The sequence below is a fragment of the Pristiophorus japonicus genome, chromosome 3 (assembly GCF_044704955.1).
Source record: "Pristiophorus japonicus isolate sPriJap1 chromosome 3, sPriJap1.hap1, whole genome shotgun sequence".
NCBI lineage: Eukaryota > Metazoa > Chordata > Chondrichthyes > Pristiophoridae > Pristiophorus > Pristiophorus japonicus.
In genome coordinates, this window is record NC_091979.1 from 206,203,006 (window position 1) to 206,226,129 (window position 23,124).

At 45.1% G+C, this 23,124-nt stretch overlaps 1 protein-coding gene across 1 annotated transcript in view; it reads right to left on the reverse strand.

Moving 5' to 3' along the window:
- Positions 1-23,124, reverse strand: part of LOC139260081 (sperm-associated antigen 16 protein) — a 1,616,547-nt gene that overhangs the window by 1,264,333 nt on the left and 329,090 nt on the right. The window contains exon 10 of the mRNA XM_070876216.1: positions 10,008-10,141. Coding sequence (XP_070732317.1) covers positions 10,008-10,141 — 134 coding nt within the window. The remainder of the gene's footprint in view (positions 1-10,007; positions 10,142-23,124) is intronic.

The window sequence follows — 23,124 nt, forward strand, 5'->3', positions numbered from 1 at the left end:
ATTCACTGCAACTCACTAAGTCACTTCTAAAGGTGCACACAAATCTGTTCAAGACTGGAAAATGTTGAAAATAAAGAGTTTTATGTTTAATGCCACATTAACAGAAACTTTACATAAACATTAGATAAAACACCCAAGTGACTATGGAGCAAGTCAGAGCACACAGGGAGATCCTCTTTCCTTCTGATGGGGGTAAGAGACCTCCCCAGGGGATCAACACAGCCTGGTTGCACATTGTACAGAAGGGCACAAACAGAGTGAGTCACTGAGAACCTGGATGCAGCCCTCTGCTTCTGTGCAGTCACTGCCAGTGTTTGCAGCACTCCGATGCTGTAGTGCACCGACAGCACTACGTTAGATTAAACTCCAAATCTAATGCGGCCATGGTCCCTTTAAATATCCTGGCTGAAAACGTGTCATGAATGATGTCACCAGACCCGTTCCATCTCATTGGGCAGGGTAACGTGCTGTGCAGGCTTAATAGGCTCCATTAAGATAAGTTAATTTTCAACAGCCGGATGGAGCCAGCAGCGGGGTCATGACCCACCACAGACATAGCCCGCACCGGACCCACCCAGTTATGCAAAATTCCAGCCTACATTTTTATTGCAACTTGGTGCAAAGTAGGTTCAAGGGGCTAGTGATCCATCATAACCAAGAAATGGTTAGTGTTCAGACTAAAACTGATTAAGTAGCATCACCTGAAAATTGTCTAGGATACACGCAAAATTCTTCTTCACTCATGATTAAAATGATTGCAGTCATGATTCTCGTCTAAAAACCCAAGCTCATTGGCGTTACATTGAAAAGCTGGACCAATATCGGAGGCAGTCTAAATGCAAGTAATGATTGCCACAGACTTTTTCCACTACTTAAAGGGGTAGTCCATTGATGCTGCAGCACCTCATTCTCAACATTGTTGGGTGTGCAGCTGCCTCAACAACCATAACCATAACGAGGACGCGGACGCGGACGCGGACGCGGACGCGGACGCGGACGCGGACGCATTGGTTATAACAGTGGAGAGAAGGCGGGCAGTCCTCTACCTGACAACTGGCAGGAGGCCCCCACCACAAGTCTGCCCACTTTATGGCACATCATGTTACAGGCAACACTGTGGTCCTCACACCCAGTGCAGGAAGAAGTTTAATGAATTCACACGGGTGGTCAGGGTGAGTGAAGGCTTCAACAAATGCTACATAGCATCTGTACCACAAGCATCTCACAATGCTCAATGCACCACACCCCCTGCACTCACCGACCAACAATCTCTACCAAGCAAGACCTCATCCACTTCTCACACCTTGCACACAATGACAGCTATTCATCTATGGCAGGCAGAAGGGTCATTAGTTATTAGAATTCATGTGCTATGTGTGATATGTTTAAAGATACATTTATTAATTGTGACTGTAATATTTTGTGGTCTCTCTCATTTCACTTTTGCACCCAGGAGGATGCTGTGATATGATGTGAGACAGGGATTGTATAATGGGGATGTGGTGAGCTACGCTATCTGGGGTTTCATTCATATGAATCGGAATCTGGTGAGCCTGTCACAGACAGCGTGTCCAGAAGGTTGATTGCCTCACTGCCTCCGCCCTCCCTCCTGTTCCTTGTCCTCCTCTCCCTCATCTTCCTTTTGAGGTGGCAAGGGTTGTGCCCTCATGATGGCCAAGTTGTGGAGCATGCAGTAGACCATCATGAAATGGGACACCAGCTCTGGCGAGTACTGAAGAGCTCCTCCTGAGCAGTTATAATCAGGGATGCTCAGGAGGGCAGAATTTGAGGAGCACAGACATCTTGGGGGGTTGTGGGGCTGAAGGAGATTACAGAGATAGGGAGGGGCGAGGCCATGGAGGGATTTGTAATCAAGGATGAGAATTTTGAAATCGAGGCGTTGCTTAACCGGGAGCCAATGCAGGTCAGCGAGCACAGGGGTGATGGGCGAGATAGGACATGGGCAACTGAGTTTTGGATCACCTCTAGTTTATGTAGGGTAGAATGTGGGAGGCCAGCCAGGAGCGCGTTGGAGTAGTCAAGTCTAGAGGTAACAAAGGCATGGATGAGGGTTTCAGCAGCAGATGTGCTGAGGCAGGGGCGGACACGGGTGATGTTATGGAGGTGAAAATAGACGATTTTAGTTATGCCACGGATATGTGGCCGGAAGCTCATTTCAGGGTAAACATGACAGCTATATGACACCAACGGGTCGAAATTGTCCCTTCCCTTAAGGCCTGTTACCGCCGAAAATCGGCGGCCACGATGCAGAGTGGAAAGGTCGCCGATTTTTTGTGGAATGGCCGCCATTTTGAAAATTCCGCCCCTGCGGTATCCCGGCGGTGATCCGTTCTACTGCTGCCGATCTATCCTAAGTGCATCATCAGAGTGCACGCCACCAACGTTCCCCTCCCTCCCCCCCAATCGTGAAATTCCGCCGAGAAAATCTTCCTCCCGCTGCTCGCTGCCACTGGCAGCTTTTTCTGTCGGTGCACTGTGCTTGGAGTGTGTTCAAAATGGCGGTGCGGCTGCCATCATCATAGGCAGTCCCTCAAAATCAAGGAAGACTTGCTTCCACTCTAAAAATGAGTTCTCAGGTGACTGAACAGTCCAATGCGGGACCTACAGTCTCTGTCACAGGTGGGACAGACATTTGTTGGAGGAAAGGGTGGGTGGGGAGTCTGGTTTGCCACATGCTCCTTCCACTGCCTGCGCTTGTTTTCTGCATGCTGTCAACGACGATTCTCGAGGTGCTCAGCGCCCTCCCGGATGCTCTTCCTCCACTTAGGGTGGTGTTTGGCCAGGGAGTCCCAGGTGTCAGTGGGGATGTTGCACTCTATCAAAGAGGCTTTGAGGGTGACTTTGAAATGTTTCCTCTGCCCATCTGGGGCTCGCTTGCCATGTAGGAGTTCCGAGTAGAGCGCTTGCTTTGGGAGTCACCTAACCTAAAGGGCAGGACCTGCTGCCACCTTATTTTTTTTTGTCGAATAGCCAGCCTGAAACCTTGACAATTTTCTTGTGTGCTCCTGCCACCAGCGCATCTACCTTATCAATATGGCGGACAGGACATTTCCAGTCGGAAATGTGTGCGCACCTCCTGCCCACCATACTGGGAGCATAGTAAGCTATATAGCGCCCATAAAACGGTCACGGCATTACCAAAATTCTAGGCCATTGTTTCTAAAGCAAGATTAAACAGACAATAAATTCAGCATTTGCACTAGTTACCATACCATTGTCTATTCACTGAGGACCTATCTGTATAGAACAGATAATCCAGCTACGTCAATCCATAAACATTCTGAGCACTTCCAACCAGTAAAACCAAACCATTCTTGAAGTATCATCATTTCCATTACATATCAGTGGTGTTACAGAAACACAAAATGAAAAAAAACAAATGATCCTGTTCCCCAGTATTTATTCTTTCATGGGCAGCCAGCACCTCAGGCCATATGTGAAATGAGAAAGACTGTAGATTGACAGGGAACTTTATTTTCTGTGATTTCCAATTTAATAGAACACATCACTTTAGTCCAAGAACTTTGTAAAGATCTTTTTTGCAAGAGCTGCTCCTTTCTCTTCTAATTTTTCTATAACACAGACTTGAAATTGGTGCATGCAGCAGTGAGACTGATAGTGTAGCTCCTTTGTAGATACAGGAAGAAAGTAGCTATCCAATCTTGTCTGATCCCGTAGACTTGTGATACATATATTTCTTGCACTGGCTATGTTATTCTGTATTTTCTAGATTTGAGTAAATATTCACAATTCCTCTGTTCTATTTCCTTGTCCTTTGTATACAGCAACTTAATGTAACACGTTACACTACATTCACCCTATATATGATTTAACAATCAATAAAGTCTCTATCAAAAACATAGCTTTGATTGGGAATATCTTTATACATATATATTGGGTGTGCAGATACCTAAAAACCTCTGCAACAAACTCTCTAAGGAATTTCTGCTGAATTATGAGATTTTCTCATGCCAATTCAACATATTTGGGAAGTATATTAATATCATTGTAGCAGTAGTCTCCGGGAAAAAAAAAGGCAAGGGAGACAACATCAGCCTCATGGAAGGAACGGATAGTGGTTTACAGATAGAACTGGGTAACAAAAATATGCAAGATGAATTATGATCTGATTTGCTAGAATTCAGCTACAATTCCTCAAGGTTACATTAATGCTGTCACATGTTACAGTACTTGGCCAAAAAGCTTAATAGAATCCTATTAATCACACTCTAAATGAAATATATACAACCCATAGATTTTTTTTTAAATTAAGGGTCCAAATTCCAAGTACTTGTTAATGGAAATAAAAATCATGAGAGATGTAAAACGGGCTGCCTGTTTTACACTATCGCACCAAGTCAATATCTACCCCTTTTAGTGGAGAACTGCTGTAATCCCAGTATAGGAGGCCGGAATTTGAAGCGTAAATCCGACATACCAGAGTTATGCCTACGAACATTCAAAAATAACAGGCAGGAAAAGACCAGCTGGTCCACCAGCCGGTCCCACACTCGTGATGGCTGGAGCATCATGACTAGACACTTCCTCCTTCCTACACCAACCACCATTCTCGCTTCACCGCCCCCCCATCCCCACCACCCCCACAGCCATATTAAGCAGGGGAAAACCCAGAGCCAATAAAGGGCAAAAGAAACACTTGAACATTCCTTTCCAACCCCCTCAAGTGATTGAAACCAGTCCAGGAGATCGCATGGACCTTGTGTTTGTTATCTGGTAACCTGCTTACTTTCTATATGATGCAATCTCTGCCCCAGTCAAGAACCAGTCCAGCTCCCTCTTACCAGCTAGTGTGGTGTGTTCTGACTTTCTGCACACCTTCAACATTTCCAGAGGCTCACTACTCTCTGGGAAAAGAACCATCTAACATCAAGCCTATTCCTACTTTTGTGCAATTTAAATACATGTCTCCCTGGTTCTACCCAATCTGTTAAACTGGAATAATCTATCAATATGTAATGTAAATGGCATGTAATCCAACCATTTTATTATTTTATAAACTTCTATCAGGTTGCCTCGAAGGCTACACTGCTCAAGCGTTTTAAGCCTATCTGAGTAACTAAGATTCTTTAAGGTAGGAATCATTATAGTAGCTCTCCTCTGAACCTTTTCCAAGTCCACTATATCACCCATCATGTGAGGGGACCTAAACTGGGCACAGTACTCTGGATGCAGTCTAACCAATAACCTGCATAATGACAGAAGTGTCTCTTTTTGATTTGTACTGAATGGTTCTATTAATACAACTGAATATCCTGTTTGCTTTGGCTACAGCTTCATTGCATTAGAAACATAGAAAATAGGTGCAGGAGTCGGCCTTTCGGCCCTTCGATCCTGCACCACCAGTCAATAAGATCATGGCTGATCATTCCCTCAGTACCCCTTTCCTGTTTTCTCTCCATACTCCTTGATCCCCTTAGCCGTAAGGGCCATATCTAACTCCCTCTTGAATATATCCAATGAACCGGCATCAACAACTCTCTGCGGCAGGGAATTCCACAGGTTAACAACTCTCTGAGTGAAGAACTTTCTCCTCATCTCAGTCCTAAATGGCCTACCCCTTATCCTAAGACTGTGTCCCCTGGTTCTGGAGTTTCCCAACATCGGGAACATTCTACCCACATCTAACCTGTCCTGTCCCGTCAGAATCTTATATGTTTCTATGATATCCCCTCTCATCCTTCTAAACTCCAATGTACAAAGGCCCAGTTGATCCAGTCTCTCCTCATATGTCAGTTCTGCCATCCCGGGAATCAGTCTGGTAAACCTTCGCTGCACTCCCTCAATAGCAAGAATATCATTCCTCAGATTAGGAGATCAAAACTGAACACAATATTCCAGGTGAGGCCTCAGCAAGGCCCCGTACAACTGCAGTAAGACCTCCCTGCTCCTATACTCAAATCCCCTAGCTATGAAGGCCAACATACCATTTGCCTTCTTTACTGCCTGCTGTACCTGTATGCCAACTTTCAATGACTGATGAACCATGACACCTGGGTCTCGTTGCACCTCCCCTTTTCCTAATCTGCCGCCATTCAGATAATATTCTGTCTTCACGTTTTTGCCCCCAAAGTGGATAACCTCACATTTATCCACATTATACTGCATCTGCCATGCATTTGCACACTCACCTAACCTGTCCAAGTCATCCTGCAGCCTGCGAGCGCCCCCCTCACAGCTCACACCGCCACCCATTGTCCAAGTCATTAATAAAAACATGACCAGTCGCGGGCCTAGGACCGAACCCTGGGAAACACCACCATTACACACTTAGCACTGTTGCAAGTTTTATTTGGAAGTATATTGCCGTTCCTTCATCGCTGGGTCAAAATCCTGGAACTCCCTCCGTGACAACACTGTGGTAGTACCTTCACCACACAGACTGCAGCAGTTCAAGAAGGCAGCTCACCACCATCTTCTCGAGGGCAATTAGGGATGGGCAATAAATGCTGGTCTTGCCAGTGGTGCCCACATCTCATGAATGAATGAATTTTAAAAAAACAATGGGGGTAATTTTAACCTTCAAAAACCAGTTGTTTGGGATTGGATGAGATGTAAAAACTTTAAACCGTCCCTCTCACACACTTTAGTGATCCAAGAGAAGTGGCAGCACTTGATTAACAAATATTATTTCTTGTTAATGTGTTAATTGTGTATTCAGAATTTCTAGGGGGAGAAATTTGTCTGCTTTGCGCATCCTGTTAGCACTTCTGGGGGGTGGTAACGGGGTACTAAGGAATTACCGACCGGGTGCGGCAAATTCACCGACGCCCTCAAACTTCCTTGGCCGTTTTGCGCTGGCGCTAACACTTCTCTTAGAGTGGTGAAGTTCCCGGGATGAAAAAAGGATTATTGCCTGACGATACTTTTCTCACTTCTCAAAAGTTAGCGCCCCAAACGGGGCGCAACAGAATTTCTAGCCCTTCTTTCTTGTAATTTGGCTTAGTTGCCAATAAATGAACAGAGTGTTGTTTTCTTTGCAATTTGATCATCAAACAAATATGAAAATCTCCTTTCTGAATAAATATAAATGCCAACTACTGCAAGAGATAGTCTCCCATGTTGTTGCATTACACTCAACAAAATGTATACCAATTTCAAAAAGAGGACCCTGGAGATACAAGCATTATTTTTCAATAATCTGCAGGCTACATCAATCAAGCTAAAAGAAATTATTTCTTTACATTTACTGATCCATGTACTCTCACACAAAATACAAAGGTGTGTGCTCTGGTTTGTTGAATTCTATCATCTGCATTTTAACGCAATTACACCACCATCTATATTAATTAATTTTCACCATTATTTTGAGGGTATTAGGTACTGTGAGCTAAAATATTAAGGTTTTACTGCTGTCTGTTAAGACCCATTTCGGGGATAAAAATGGCAGCTGCCACACTTTTGCCTCTTATCGGCGGATCCAGCAGCAGCCGCCATTTTTGGCAGGTCAGCAACACTGCCGTTGCCTGCGCTTACCACAAATATTTCAATTCATCAGAGTATGATATCAATCAGCGTGCAACTACGAATTGACACCTGCTCATCCAATTTAGATATTGTCGCTCCTCTTGATGCGAGGTTGCAGCCCCTGTTTCATTATTTAAAGGGGCTGCTCCTCAATTTCTGGCTGCACTTCAGTACCACACTCCTGATCTTTGGGCACCCTGTGCGGAGGGGAGCGGGTAGGTCCGAGGGCCTCCTCGTAGGACTGCTCCTGGGCACGGCCAAGGGTGCCATCAGCCGGTCCAGGCAACGGGCGGTCGAGGGGGTCGTTCAGCCTGACTGCCTGCCTCTCTTCCACGCGAACATCTGCATCAGGGTGTCCTTGGAGATGGAACACGCGGTGTCCACCGGTACGCTCGCGGCCTTCCGCGAGAGGTGGGCGCCGGAGGGACTGGAGTGCATCGTCACGCCCGGCAACCAAATTTTAATTTGATTTTATGTTTTAAAGTTTAATTTGTTTCAATTGCTGGTATTTTTAGTATCCCCCTCCCCTTTTATAGGGGGCACTTGGAAAAAAATTGATTTTAGTGCCCAAAAAAACCCCAAAAAAACACAAAAATACAAAAAAAAACCCAAAAATACACAAAAAAAGGGCCTTGAAAATGTTTGGTGTGTCCCCCAGATCGGGGGGCACGATTTAATGTTTTTCTCCCAAAAGAGTTGTCGCTCCTCTTGCCACTCTCTCCAAAGCACGTACATGCGCGCAGCCGCTAAAAGTGCTTCAGCGTCATTAGCAGCCATGAGGACGCTTCAACTGACAAATGTAAGACAGCCGGGACTCTTCACATAGCAGTGTTTATATTATTCACAACCTAGGTCGTGAGAGGTAACCCTTGAGATTTGTAGGTACAGTAGGTACAGTTTAATGTTTTTTCAGAGTTTGCTTAACATCGATTGCTAAGCGGGTGGCGGGTAATATTGTCACAAATACGGCAACTGTTCTGTACATGATCTACAGGCTTGCTCGTTTCTTCCCCATTCTCCTTCACCTTTGGCCTCCTGCTGAGCTTAGCACTGGAAAGAGCGCGTTACACCACAAATTCTCCGCACCGCTGATGTTAATTAGCAAGCAGCACCAAAATACCGGTGCTGCCTGCGCTGTCTTGGCAGGCGGCCGTTAGCCTTGGCTGGTGCTGTTACTGGCAGGTTTCCAGCATACTGGAATTTCTAGGCCAGTATGTTTACTTCATGGATTCATTTAATTATCGCAATCATTTTGCATAAAATAGGTTAGAAAGTACACAACTTTCTGGAACTGAAAATGTTACTGCATTTATAAGGCAACAGACATCCTTTACATACTGCACAATAATCACAATTACATATCGTAGAAAATAATGAAGTTGAGATGAAGAGGGGTGGGAGGAGACTCGTGGGAAGCATAAACACTGACATCGACCTGTTGGGCTGAATGGCCTATTTCTATGCTGTAAATATTTTGCAATACTTTGTAATAAACCCTTAAGGCAATGAATAATATGGTCTGTTACAGCAAAGTTTTAAGGTAATCAGTAAAATAGATTTCAAAATATAGATCTCATAGCAGCAAGGATATTGTTAAGTAGGCACAGACAATTATTAAAAAATGCAAAATTTAAGGAAGGTGCAAAAATTCCATAATGTAGAAATATGCAATTTTAAAGGTTTGTTTATATAAGCCGACTTGCAATTTAATTCAAATAGCAACAACATATCTACTTAATATTTTCACTGACTGGTCTTCTAAAGATATCTTCCACAATTTCTTACACATTTTAAAATGTATCAACCATTTGCCAGAGGTCTGCAATATTTTGAAGTAAACATTGCAGAATTTATTTAAATAGCTCTCTCAGTTAGCTTTGTGTAAATAGTTTAGTCGTTCAATATAACTCTAGGCAACAAAGTCCCCCAACCAGGACATTATATGTAAAATACGTTATGATCGCTGTTTTTGTTTCTGCAAGATTAAAAGCACAGATTGTTGAGCCAGCTTGTAATTATACATATAACCAATTAAATATACGGGATTATATGAGAAGCGTGTGTTATGCATGCAAGTCCCAGTTGTATTGGGTGTTGAACCTTCAACGGGCAGCTAGAGGTCACTCAGGAAAAGGTCAATTTTTAAAAATATTTTTGCGGGGCCAGGAGGTGTATTTCTGCCTGCTGCCAGCCTATTCTTGCTTTCCTCCCCGGATCTGCACTCACCCACCCCCACCCGCCTCACCTCCAGCTCCCAACAGGCCCAACCTGCCAGCCAGCTCCATGCAGATATCGGCCGATTTTCTGCCATCCGAAAGTGGCAAGCTACGTTTGACACCTACAGCTCGTCCGTAAAATTTAAATGAGGCCCAAACCTGAAAATGTACCGATTTTGCGCTAATGTTAAAAATTGCCCTACCAAATCCACCCAGTCTCCAAATAAATTTTGATAATTCATCAAGTCGGTGAAAGTTACTCGCTGGATAAATAATGTTTCTTACCAGCTCACCGCCAGCTCATGTACTTTCAGAGTCTTCGTCATTTTGCATCCACCTGATCTAAGCAAATTACTGGGAGTGCTTTTCATCTGACCAAGGTAAGGATTTACTCTTGTGTCAATAGGAAACTCAGAATCCTATCAATAAAAAAAAGGGAAGAAATTTGTTTTCTAGAACTGTTGGGTAAATATATCCAATTCTTTATTTCATCCTCAAAGAAAACAAGAGTTAAAAGAAATGACTAAATGTTGTTATGTTAATACTTGACATGTAACAGTATATTAAGCACAACTAAAATCAGTATTTTCACTATTCTCTGTGGCTACAAATGTACATAAAATTTTATTGATTGCAATCCTGAGAGCCACCAACTCACTTTTGCACTTAACTTTTATTTACAAATTAGCATCTTAACTCGGGATTTGTCAAAAGTACACTGCTAATAGTAGCTCCAAGTATAATTTTCCACTGCTGATATTTAGCATGTTAACTTCTATTGATATAAAGGAAAATGACCAGCCATAAGAATGTCTATTCTTCAGAGAGTCCTCCACAAATATAAACAAAATGTATTTTATTAATCCGCTTAGTATTTCACTACAACTCCAGAATTGTTCCCGTTTTCAATACTACTGAAACATAATTTCTCCAGAATGCTTACATCCACTATCTATGAACTTTGAATTAAAACAGTTTAAAGAAACTACACTAGAACATCACTGAACACAGGAATAATTCAAACTATTGAATGTGAGTTTCTATTAGGTTTACATGATCTCACATTTTCAAAACTGTGAATGTTTAATTTTACATAAAAATACCATTTGTTTGCTCTCTTTTTACATTGCCCTCTGCCTAATGTCAACCTCCTACATGCAAGACTTTTGAGGGAGAAGTTCAAATTGCGCTGAAAATGGGCAGAAAACGGCCATAGTGGCCTTGATTTTATTGAATGGCGGAGCAGGTTCCAGGGGCCGTATGGCCAACTCCCGCTCCTAATTTTCACGTTCTTATGTTCTAATATGTGCGACCAGTAACATTGGCGAGAGCTATGCGCAAAACTGGAGTTTCTTCTAGCACTATTTATTGGTAACTCACCAATTGGGGGTGGAAGCAAATCTGAGACTCCATTTAAAGACAACCTGTACATCTTAAAAGGCAGGTGAACTTTGGCTTTACTTGATGAATCAGTGCTGTACAGTGCAAAGGGCAGGTAGAGAAAGTGCCCCCTCCCTTCAATTCTCAGATGCTGCTCTGAAGGTTTTGGTTGAGGAGGTGAGCAGGAAAAATGAGGTGCTGTTCCCAACAGATGGCAGAAAGGTATCAAGGCAAGTTGCCCGGAACCAGTGGGCAAAGGTTGACGAACAAGTCAGCACACAAAAAAGGAGCTGGTTGCAATGGCACAGGACATTTAATGGTCTGAGCAGGACTACAAAGGTAAAACTCGCAACTTTTACTCTCTGCTTAACATGTACCACCTGTAGCCCTAGCACTCACAAGCCTTCTCTCCTCTGCTCCCATCATTACCCTCCATTCACAGCAGCACACTTCACAGAACCTCCTTCTGCTGCTTTGACATACTCTGCATCTTTTTATAATTACTTCCCTCGTGTCCCCACACCTCTACGATATTTCACAAACATCAACATAATTCTACCCTGACACGAACAACCTCTCACCAGGACACACACTTACACACTCCCCTTTATTCTTGCAGGTGAAGCTAACACACGTGCAAGCTTCGACAGGCTGGAGTCTGTGTTGAGGGAACGGAGTTTGTGGCGGGGACCGAAAACAATGGCTTCGGTCTTCCCAATATTCAATTGGAGAAAATTTCTGCTCATCCAGAACTGGATGTCAGACAAGCAGTCTGACAACTTAGAGACCGTGGAGGGGTCGAGAGAAGTGGTTATGAGGTAGAGCTGGCTGTCATCAGCATACATGTGGAAACTGACGCTGTGTTTCCAGATGATGTCGCCAAGAGACAACATGAAGATGAGAAATAGGAGGGGGCCAAGGATGGATTCCTGGGGGACACCAGAGTTAAAGATGCAGGGCTGGGAAGAGAAACCATTGCAGGTGATTCTCTGACTACAAATAGATAGATAAAAATGGAACCAAGCACGTGCAGTCCCACCCAGCTGGACGATAGTGGAGCGGCGTTGGAGAAAGATAGAGTGGTCAACCATGTCAAAGGCTGCAGACAGGTCAAGAAGGATGAGGAGGGATAGTTTGCCTTTGTCACAGTCACAAAGGATGTCATTTGTGACTTTGATGAGAGCTATTTCGGTACTGTGGCATGTGTGGAAACCAGTTTGGAGAGATTCAAACATGGAATTGTGGGAAAGATGGGCATGGATTTGGGAGGCGCCAACACAAAGGCAGAATATTATCTGAATGGCGGCAGATTAGGAAAAGAGGAGGTGCAACGAGACCTGGGTGTCATGGTACATCAGTCATTGAAAATTGGCATGCAGGTACAGCAAGCGGTGAAGAAAGCAAATGGTATGTTGGCCTTCATAGCTAGGGGATTTGAGTATAGGAGCAGGGAAGTCTTACTGCAGTTGTACAGAGCCTTGGTGAGGCCTCACCTGGAATATTGTGTTCCGTTTTGGTCTCCTAATCTGAGTAAGGACATTCTTGCTATTGAGGGAGTGCAGCAAAGGTTCACCAGACTGATTCCTGGAATGGCTCGACTGACATATGAGGAGAGACTGGATCAACTGGGCCTTTATACATTGGAGTTTAGAAGGATGAGAGGGGATCTCATAGAAAGATATAAAATTCTGACGGGACTGGACAGGTTAGATGCAGGAAGAATGTTCCCGATGTTAGGGAAGTCCAGAACCAGGGGACACAGTCGAAGGATAAGGGGTAAGCCATTTAGGACTGAGATGAGGAGAAACTTCTTCGCTCAAAAGTTGTTAACCTGTGGAATTCCCTACCGCAGAGAGTTGTTGATGCCAGTTCATTGGATATATTCAAGAGGGAGTTAGATATGGTCCTTACGGCTAAAGGGATCAAGGGGTATGGAGAGAAAGCAGGAAAGGGGTACTGAGGTGAAGGATCAGCCATGATCTTATTGAATGGTGGTGCAGGCTCGAAGGGCCAAATGGCCTACTCCTGCACCTATTTTCTATGTTTCTATGTAACATGTTCAAGGACTTTAGAGAGGAAAGGAGGTTGGAGGTTGGTTTTTTGAGGAGAGAGATGATGACAAATTTGAGCGAGAGAAGGCACCGTACTTGAGGAGAGCGAACCATTAACAATGTCAGCTATCATGAGAGCCAGTAAAGGAAGTTGGGTGGTCAACATTTTGGTGGGAAAAGGGTCAAGGGAGTAGGAAGTGGGGCTGATGGACAGGATGAGCTCGGAAAGGTCATGAGGAGTGATCAGAGAGAAACTGGAGGAAGATGTGAGGTCAGGGCTAGGGCAGGAGGCTTCCTTAGAAGAAGTTTGGCCTGGTGGGCTAGGGGAAGGAAGGGAAGAGGCAGAGGTAGCTGAACGGATGGTCTCAATCTTAGAGACAAAGAAGTCCATAAGCTCCTCACACTTATTGTTGGAGGTGAGGGTGGAGACTAGGGAGAGAGGTTTAAAAAGACGGTTAGCAGTAGAGAATATAAGCCGGGGTTTATCTTTACATTCCAGAATTATTCTGGAACAGTGAGTGATTTTGGCAGACGAGAGCAGAACTCAATAGTGTTTTATCTGACGGTGAATGGCTAAACCAGTTGTCCGCCATATCCGTTCAAGTCTACATCCCTTGGAGCGAAGATCAGAGCTGTACCAGGGAGAACGGCCAGGGTGAGAGAGAATAATTGTTTGAACAGGGACTGGGGCATCGAAGGTGGTGGTGAGGGTATCATTGAGCAGATCAGTAGCTGCAGAGATGTCATGGTGAATGGGGGCCAAAGGCTGGACAATTGGGAGTTGATAAGTGCAGTTGTAAGAGAGTTGGGAGAGAATTTTTACTAGGGGCGGACACAGAAGGAGATAGGGTTGCGGGGCGGGGGGGGGGAGCTGGAAGTGGGACGTGGGTGGAGAGTGATATGATAAAGTGGTCAGCGATGGCCTTATCTGCGATTTACACGATGGGAGGAGTGAGGCCACGAGAGTTGGCAAGGTAGAGGGGCAGTGTTCTTGGCCCAAGCATCTTCAGCTGTTTCATCAATGACCCTCGCTCCATCATAAGGTCAGAAATGGGGATGTTCGCTGATGACTGCAGTGTTCAGTGCCATTCGCAACTCCTCAGATAATGGAGCAATCCATGACCACATGCAGCAAGACCAGGATGACAGGGCAGGGCTGATAAGTGGCAAGTAACATTCGTGCCACACAAGTGCCAAGCAATGACTATCTCCAACAAGCGAGAGTCTAATCACCGCCCCTTGACATTCATCACCAAATCCCCCACCATCAATATCCTAGGGGTCACCATTGACCAGAAACTTAAACTGGACCAGCCACATAAATACAAGAGCAGGTCAGAGGCTGGGTATTTTGTGGCGAGTGCCTCACCTTCTGACTCCCCAAAGCCTTTCCGCCATCTACAAGGCACAAGTCAGGAGTGTGATGGAATATTCTCCACTTGCCTCGATAAATGCAGCTCCAACAACACTCAAGAAGCTCAACACCATCCAGGATAATGCAGCCCGCTTCATTGACACCCCATCCACTACCTTAAATATTAATTCCCTCCATCACCCTCCATCTACAAGATGCACTGCAGCAACTTGCCAAGGCTTCTTCGGCAGCACCTCCCAAACCCACGACCTCTACCACCTAGAAGGACAAGGGCAGCAGGCACATGGGAACACCACCACCTCCACATTCCCCTCCAAGTCACACACCGTCCTGACTTTGAAGTATATCGCCGTTCGTTCATTGTCGCTAATTCAAAATCCTGAATCTCCCTCCCTAACAACACAGTGGGAGTACCTTCACCACAAGGATTGCAGCAGTTCAAAGAGGCGGCTCACCACCATCTTCTCAAGGGCAATCAGGGATGGGCAATAAATGCTCGCCTTGCCAGCGACACTCAAATCCCATGAACTAATTTTTTTTAAAGTGACAGGGCAAGTTGTAAAGCACTTATAAAGGCATACAGGATCCTGGGCTTCATAATTGGAGGCATTGTAGTACAAAAGCATGGAAGTTATGCTGAACCTTTACAAAACAGTGGTTCGGCCTCAACTGGAGTATTGTGTCCAATTCTGGGCACCACACTTTATAAAGGATGTGAAGGCCTTTAGAGAGAGTGCAAAAAAGATTTTCGAGGAGACAGATTTAAGGTGATTGTCAAAGGATCCAAAAGCGACAATGAGAAAAAACTTTCTTACTCAGAAAGTGGTTAGGATCTGGAATACACTGCCTGAAAGGGTGTTGGAGGCAAACTCAATCATGGCTTTCAAAAGGGAATTGGATAAGTACCTGAAGGGAAAAAAAATTGCGGGGCAAAGGGCAGGGGAATGGGACTAGCTGAAGTTCTGTAACCATTCTGTAATTCTATGTCTCAGGAGCCAGTACACAAAATTGTGACCTGGCCCTGCTGCAAATGGTACAGATGCTGATTTCAACGGCCCAACCTTTAGTTGAAGACTGATGACTATACACCATCAACACCACAGTTCATTGGATTGCCTGCCAGGGCAAAGCATACCACGAGAAATCTGGAGAGTCTCTTAGTACTGTACTGTAGGATGTATCCAGACCTATCTAGGCAGCAGAACCTCCATTTGAGGATGCCATACATTTATAACATTCCTCAGTATCTGTGCTCGGGTTCATAACAGGTGTCATAAGTCAAGTGCTCAGGGCTTACACCTTTTCCCCAACCCAAGCAGCCAGACTAACACCCGATGATGGAGCAGGGGGAGGGTTTGAGGACTGGTGTGGGAAAAAGGCATCATGACAACTGCCAGTAAACTGGATACAGAACTGCATGATATGATTCCTGTTGTCACACACCAGCTGCACAGTGAGTTAGTGTAAGGCCTTCCTGTTCAGCAGTAATCTTGGGTCTTCATATGGAGCAACTCAATGTAATTTATAGGCCTAGTAAGTAAAACATTACTGACATGTTGTGTAGGTTGAGCCAGTGAGAAATATACAGAAAGAGGTATCACCTAGTTGAGGAAGTACATGCAATTGCCAAACAGGCAATGCTAGTAGCTTTGTCTCCACAGCAAGTGGAAAGGGAATCCTTTGCTGACATAAGTTGAAAAACATTTGGCAGTGCATCCAATCTGGATATTGGGACGGGTGCCACTACCCACAGTCTTTTTCCGTGAAGGAGGAGTTATGTGCGCTGGGTCAGTTAGTCATGAGAGGGGACTGAATTTTCATCCCAAGGGCTTTGTGGGAGCAAGTCTTGAGTTTGGCACACGAAGCACAACAAAAGATGGTAAAAACAAATAACGAACTGTGGGTTCAAAGTGAGAAGACCAGGAATCTATTGGGACGCAGAAGGAGTGTACATACGTTGCCATGGTTGCCAAGTGGTAGAACCATTTTCTCCACCAAAACCATTGGTATGAAGCAGACTGCCAAGTGATCCATTGCATGATTTCTCTACTGAGTAGTGAACATTTACTGGTAGTCGTGGAGGAGTCGTTGGCTTTTGTAGGTCACAATTTTGAAAGGAATTACGGTGATGAACATTGTGAGGGTGATGAAGTGAATCTTCGCAATGTGTGCTGTACCATTTTTGCTGTGAACAGACACTTTGTGGCCAAAGAGCCTAAACTATTTATGCAGGAATATGGCGTGGAACATCAAACTACAACTCCCTACTGGCCGCAGGCTAATGGTGAGCTGGAATGGCAAAGCAGTATGCTACTGAAGGCATTACAAGTGGCGCAGGCAGAAAGTAAGAATGGAAGCAGGAAATAGTAACATTCTTGATGGCCTACCACATGCAACGATGGGTGCGAGTACAGCTCTCTTAATGCTTGGACGAGAACTGCACACAATGTTGCCAGAAGTACAGCTTGAGGCCAGTGCTATGAATGAGGATCAGCAAAATCTGGACTGGAAGCAGAAAGTTGAAGGGAAGGCATATGTGGATGGGCACTGCCATATAGCCACTAGTGAGGGTAAGGTTGTAGGTTGTCAATCAGGTTTTGGTGAAGGCGCTGAAAACAGATAAACTGACGATGAATTTCAAACCCAAACTCTTGCATTGCGGTGATGAGAAAAGAGAATTCACCATACAATTTAAGCAGAACGTGTCCCTCAGAAAGAAGCTGATGGGAAAGGCAGACATTCAGGCAAGGATCTAAAACAAATAGAAACTGCCACAGACAGAGGAGGGGGAAGAACAAGAACCAAAAGAAAAACCATTAAGGGAGAGCAGCGAAGAATCGTCAGGAAGGGTCTCATGCAGAGCGACTGTAACACTGGTAAAAGCTCCCTTGTCACTTCAAGGACTTTGTGATGATTGAGTGAAGCATAAAGAAGGGAGGGATGTGGATTACTGTATAATACTGAGCATGTGCGAGTTGTGAGGAGTTCTCAGAAAGAAAGTCAATGTGAAAAGTTCAAAGGAATCCCACCATTTTGTTTGTGTCATTTGGTTGCTGGGTATGTGTTGGAAGGTATAGAATAAAGTGTTTGTTCCTTTTAAAATAAGTATCCGATTACTCCAGCTGCACCAATACACTAAATAGCCATTTGGCATTTCAAGCCCAGTCTTTCAAAGGCCACACACAACTACTGAAATAATGGAGACAGATTTCTGTCACTGGAGAAGGTTCAGTCCAGTAAATGTGATGACCTTAGTCGAGGAGAGTGCCTTTCAAATACAGAGAAGTAACTTAGAGAAGAAGGCCTAAGATGGAGACTTGGGAGGTACGGGCCCAGCTTACGGTTGTTATCAACCTCCAACCTTCAAGGTACTTCTTATTCAGTCACAAAAAGCAGTAATAATGTTATGTATTAATGCTTGGAGGTCACCAGACACCAGAGGGCACCACGGTTGGAGGTCATCGGGCTATACGATGTGGCATGTGTGCTTGATCACCTGTATATAAGCTGGATGTCTTTGTCATGCAGGCACTCTCAGACTGGAATAAAGATGGATCAGGTTGCACCTGAGTGAGTTTACAGTAACCAGACACTTGAGTCATTACAATTGGCAATAAGGTAATTTAAGAACCTTCGCATGCACAATGGGCACGGTTGGAATCCTGGAGAGATTTGTGGAGGGCGAGGATTGGGCAGATCAGTATTTTGTGGCCAACGGCGTGGAGGCAGAGGCCTACGCAGTTAAGTGCAGGGCAGTTTTCACTATTTGTGGTCTGAAAATTTATGGCCTCATGAAGAATCTTCTCTCGCCTATACGTCCGGCAGAAAAAGGGTACAAGGATGGTGGGTAACCATCTGAAGCCACAAGAGGGGATCATCATATCACGCTACCGTTTCTACACGCATGTGCTGAGGGCCAGGTCATGTTGGGATTTGTCGCCGACCTGCTATGTCTTGCTGAGCCATGTAAGTTCGGGAACATGCTGGAAGACATGCTGCATGATGTCTTCATGATAGGCATCAGCCATGATGCGATCCTCAGGAAGCTGTTGGCTGCAGAGACGCTGGATTTGAAAAAGGCCATCACGACTCCCCAGGCATGCATGACGACGGATGATAATTTGAGGCAGATAGCGATGAGTCGGAGTTCCATGGCAAGTACTGTAAACAAGATGACGTCGTTTTCGGCCAGAGCTGCTTACGCGAAACCTGCCTCTGCTCAGAGACCGCCAACTGGATCGAACCAGATTTCACCCTGTCGGCATTGAGGGGGCAATCATCGGCCTCATCAGTGTCGGTTTAGACAATACTCATGCAATGGATGTTCGAAAGTGGGGCATCTTCACAGGATGTGTCCACAACAGAGCAAGCATGGTGCGGCTCACCACGTGGTCGATGAGGAGCATTTCAGTGATGGCTCGGATACACAACCCGAGGAGGAAGTGAATGGATTGTATTCGTTTCTGAGCAAGAGCCAGCCGATAGTCGTTAATGTGAAGCTGAATGGCTTGCCTGTATCAATGGAGCTGGACACGGGTGCAAGCCAGTCGATAATGAGCCAAAGGACATTCGACAAGCTGTGGGACAAATAAGGCTGCGAGTCCAGTCAATGCCAGGTTGCGTACTTTACACTAAGGAACTAAGGCAGTGTAGCAATCGAGGTGTCAGATGGCGGTGTGGTTCATGAGCTACCATTATGGATCGTCCTAGGTAATGGTCCAACGCTGTTCGGCAGGAATTGGCTCGAAAAAATTAAGCTGAACTGGAATGATGTCAAGATGTTGTCCTCATGTGCTCAAGTATTGAAAAAGTTTCCTTCTTTATTTGAACCTGGACTCAAATGCAAGGCCTGTCTATCACAAAGCTCGGTCTGTTCCGTACATAATGAGAGAGAAGATTGAAATTGAGCTTGACAGATTCCAGCGTGAAGGGATCATATCACCGGTCGAGTTTAAAGAGTGGGCTAGTCCCATTGATCCTGTGTTGAAGAGTGATGGCACTGTCAGGATTTGTGGAGACTACAAGGTTACGATTAAGCGTTTTCGAAACAGGATCAGTATCCGTTACCGAGAGCTGATGACCTGTTCGCCATGTTCGCTGGTGGAAAGTCGTTCACGAAACAGGATCTGACGTCAGCCTATATGACCCAGAAGCTTGTTGACACTTCGAAGAAACTCACCTGCATCAACACCCATAAAGGACTGATCGTCTACAACAGGTGTCCTTTTGGGATTCATTCGGCTGCAACCATATTTTAGAGGAATATGGAGTTTACTGAAGTCTGTTCCTAGAACTGTCGTGTTTCAAGATGACATTCTGGTCACAGGTCACGACACTGCTGAACATCTGAACAATCTTGAAGAAGTCCTACAGCGTCTGGACAAAGTGCGACTCAGGCTGAAATGCTCGAAGTGTGTATTCATGGCACCTGAAGTCGGATTCCTCAGGAGGAAGATTGCTGCTAATGGCATCAGGCCCACTGATTTGAAAACTGAGGCCATCAAAAATGCACCCAGGCCTCAGGATGTGACGGAGCTGTGTTCGTTCCTTGGGCTATTCAACTACTTTGGTAATTTCTTACCCAGATTGAGCACTTTACTAGAGCCACTGCATGTGTTACTAAGAAAAGGCAACAACTGGGTCTGGGGTGCGTCTCAAGATAGAGCCTTTGAGAAAGCCAAGAATCTACTATGTTCAAACAAGTTGCTTGTTCATTATGATCCGTGTAAGCATCTTGTATTGGCCTGTGATGCTTCATCATATGGGGTTGGCTACGTACTCCAACAAGCAAATGAATCGGGCAAGCTACAACCGTTGCGTATGCTTCGTGAAGTCTGTCTAAAACAGAAGGAGCTTACAGTATGGTAGAGAAAGAAGCTTTGGACTGTGTGTATAGGGTAAAAAAAAAATGCACCAGTACCTGTTTGGTCTTCGTTTTGAACTAGAAACAGATCACAAGCCACTTATTTAATTGTTTACAGAAAACAAAGGTATTAATATCGATGCATCATCCCGCATTCAAAGGTGGGCGCTGACATTGTCTGCCTATGATTACATCATCGGTCATAGACCTGGTATTGAGAATTGTGTCGATGCACTGAGTCATCTGCCCTTACCCACACCTGATCTGCCTCAACCTGCAGATCTACTGTTAGTAGATTTTGAGAGTGAAGGAACCCCTGTCACTGCTCAACCAGTTAGAATCTGAACCAGCCATGACCTTATTTTGTAGGTTGTGAAATGGTGTGTACTCAATAGTGATTGGTCTGCCATACCTATGGAGATGTGTGAGGAGACCAAACCTTACAACCGTCGCAAGAATGAGCTGTCTATTTAGTCAGACTGTTTACTGTAGGGTAATCGTGTAATCATGCCAAATAAAAGTCAAGAAAAATTTGCACTTGAACTTCATAGCACTCATTCTGGTAATGTCATGATGAAGTCCATTGCTAGGTCTCATGTATGGTGGCCTGGAATTGATTCTGATTTGGAATCATGCATGCATCAGGGCAATACTTGCATGCAGCTAAGTAAAGTACCAGCGGACTCTCCGCTGAGTCTTTGGTCGTGGCCATCCAAACCATGGTCGAGGATCCATACTTTGCTTGATATAATAACACACTCTATCCACTTAGAATATGCATCTACTATGACAGAAAACATCTTTCCTAGGAACAGGCCTGCAAAATTCCTAGGAAAGATGTTTTTTGTCGTAGTAGATGCATATTCTAAGTGGATAGAGTGTGTTATTATGTCATCCAACATGTCTACAGCTACGACTGAGAGCCTTCGTATCATGTTTGCTATTCATTGTTGTGAGCAATAACAGATCTTGCTTCACAAGTCTTAAGTTCCAGGAGTTCATGAAACTCAATGGCATCAGACATGTGAGATCAGCTCCATTCAAGCCTGCTGCTAATGGTTAAGCAGAGTGTGCCGTTCAAACGATCAAGCAAAGTATGAAACGTATAACTCAGGGCTCACTGCAGAGACGGTTGTCATGTATATTGCTCAGTTACAGGTCAAGACCTCATACACTTACTGGGTTTCCTCCTGCTGAACTACTGATGAAGAGAATTCTCAAGACCAGGCTTTCTCTTGTTCATCCTGATTTGAATGATCGTGTTGAAAACAGATGTCAAAGTCATAATGGTGTTATGAACATGTTGCCGTGTCACGTGATCCGGTTTATGTACTGAACTATGGTCCAGGTCCAAAGTGGATCTCCGGCACTGTTACAGCCAAGGAGGGTAACAGAGTGTTTACTGTCGTGCTCAAGAATGGGCAAGCAGGCAGGAAACACCTTGACCAGGTTAAACTGCGGCACACGGATGAACTGGAACCGAATGAGGAAGATGCAGTCAGTGACCAACCAACTATTGTTCACTCATCAGAGGACTCTGCTGACATTACTGACTCTGAACCTTCAGTCTCTAATTTGGTCATGACCACTCCATCAGATCGGCTACTGAGCCCTCAGTCTCAACGGACTCAGAACGCTCGCCCAGAGCCAAAGTTGAACTGAGACGATCAACTCGTGAGAAGAAAGCCCCAGACCATTTTCATTTGTAAAAAGACTGCTGTTAAGATTTTAAAAGGGGGATGTTGTTGTGTATTAATGCTTGGGGGTCACCAGACACCAGAGGGTGCCGCAGTCAGAGATCATCGGGCTGTACGCATGTAGCATGTGTGCTTGGTCACCTCTATATCAGCTGGGTTTCTTTGTCACGCACGCACTCTTGGACTGGAATAAAGATGGATCAGGTTGCACCTGAGTGAGGTTACAGTAACCAGACTCTTGAGTCATTACAAATAAGAACATAAGAAATAGGAGCAGGAGTAGGCCATACCTGAACCCCGGGGTAAAACGGCACCGATGGCCAAAAAGTGTGCCATGACAGGCAGTGGTGTCGGCACATTGACAGGTGCATCGGAGCAAGAGGAAAGGGTCGCTGTCTTGCTGGGAGTCAGTAGAGGCAGCTCAGTGTCTCCATCTTCTGGCCCCTCTGGCATTGTGCAAGGCACAGATGACACAGAAACTGAGGTGCATCAAAATGACACAGAAGCTCAGGTGCAACCAATTGAAGGGATGATGATCCGCCATGATCTTGTGGAATGGCGGAGCAAGCTCGAGCTGCTGGTTGCCCTATTTCTTATGTTCGTATGTTCCTATGTTCCCATCATGGGATGAACCTCGACTCTGTTGATTGTGTAAGGGAGGGGATTGATCTTGTTATGAGAAATTTATACAATTTATGCAATAACATGGACCTGGATTCACCAAGCTTTTCACTTGTGATGGTCCATGTTGATCTGCCGCTTCATGAGATTAACGAGTCTCTCATTCCACAACTGCAGTTGTAGACAAGCAGGCTCATCGGAGCCAAGCCCCGAAACCTCTCGGGACCCAGCGCCTCACAACTTGAGCCTTTTCTGGGAAATCCCCTCCATGCCTTTCAGTTCTGCGCGGAGGGGATTCTACAGGCTGCTCTTACACACTCTCCACATTGCCATCCTTGTCTGCCATTCGGGCACGCCATGGTGCACCATCTTGCCGTCCGGAGGAGGTGGGGGGCCTCAATGGAGTGCTCTCTAC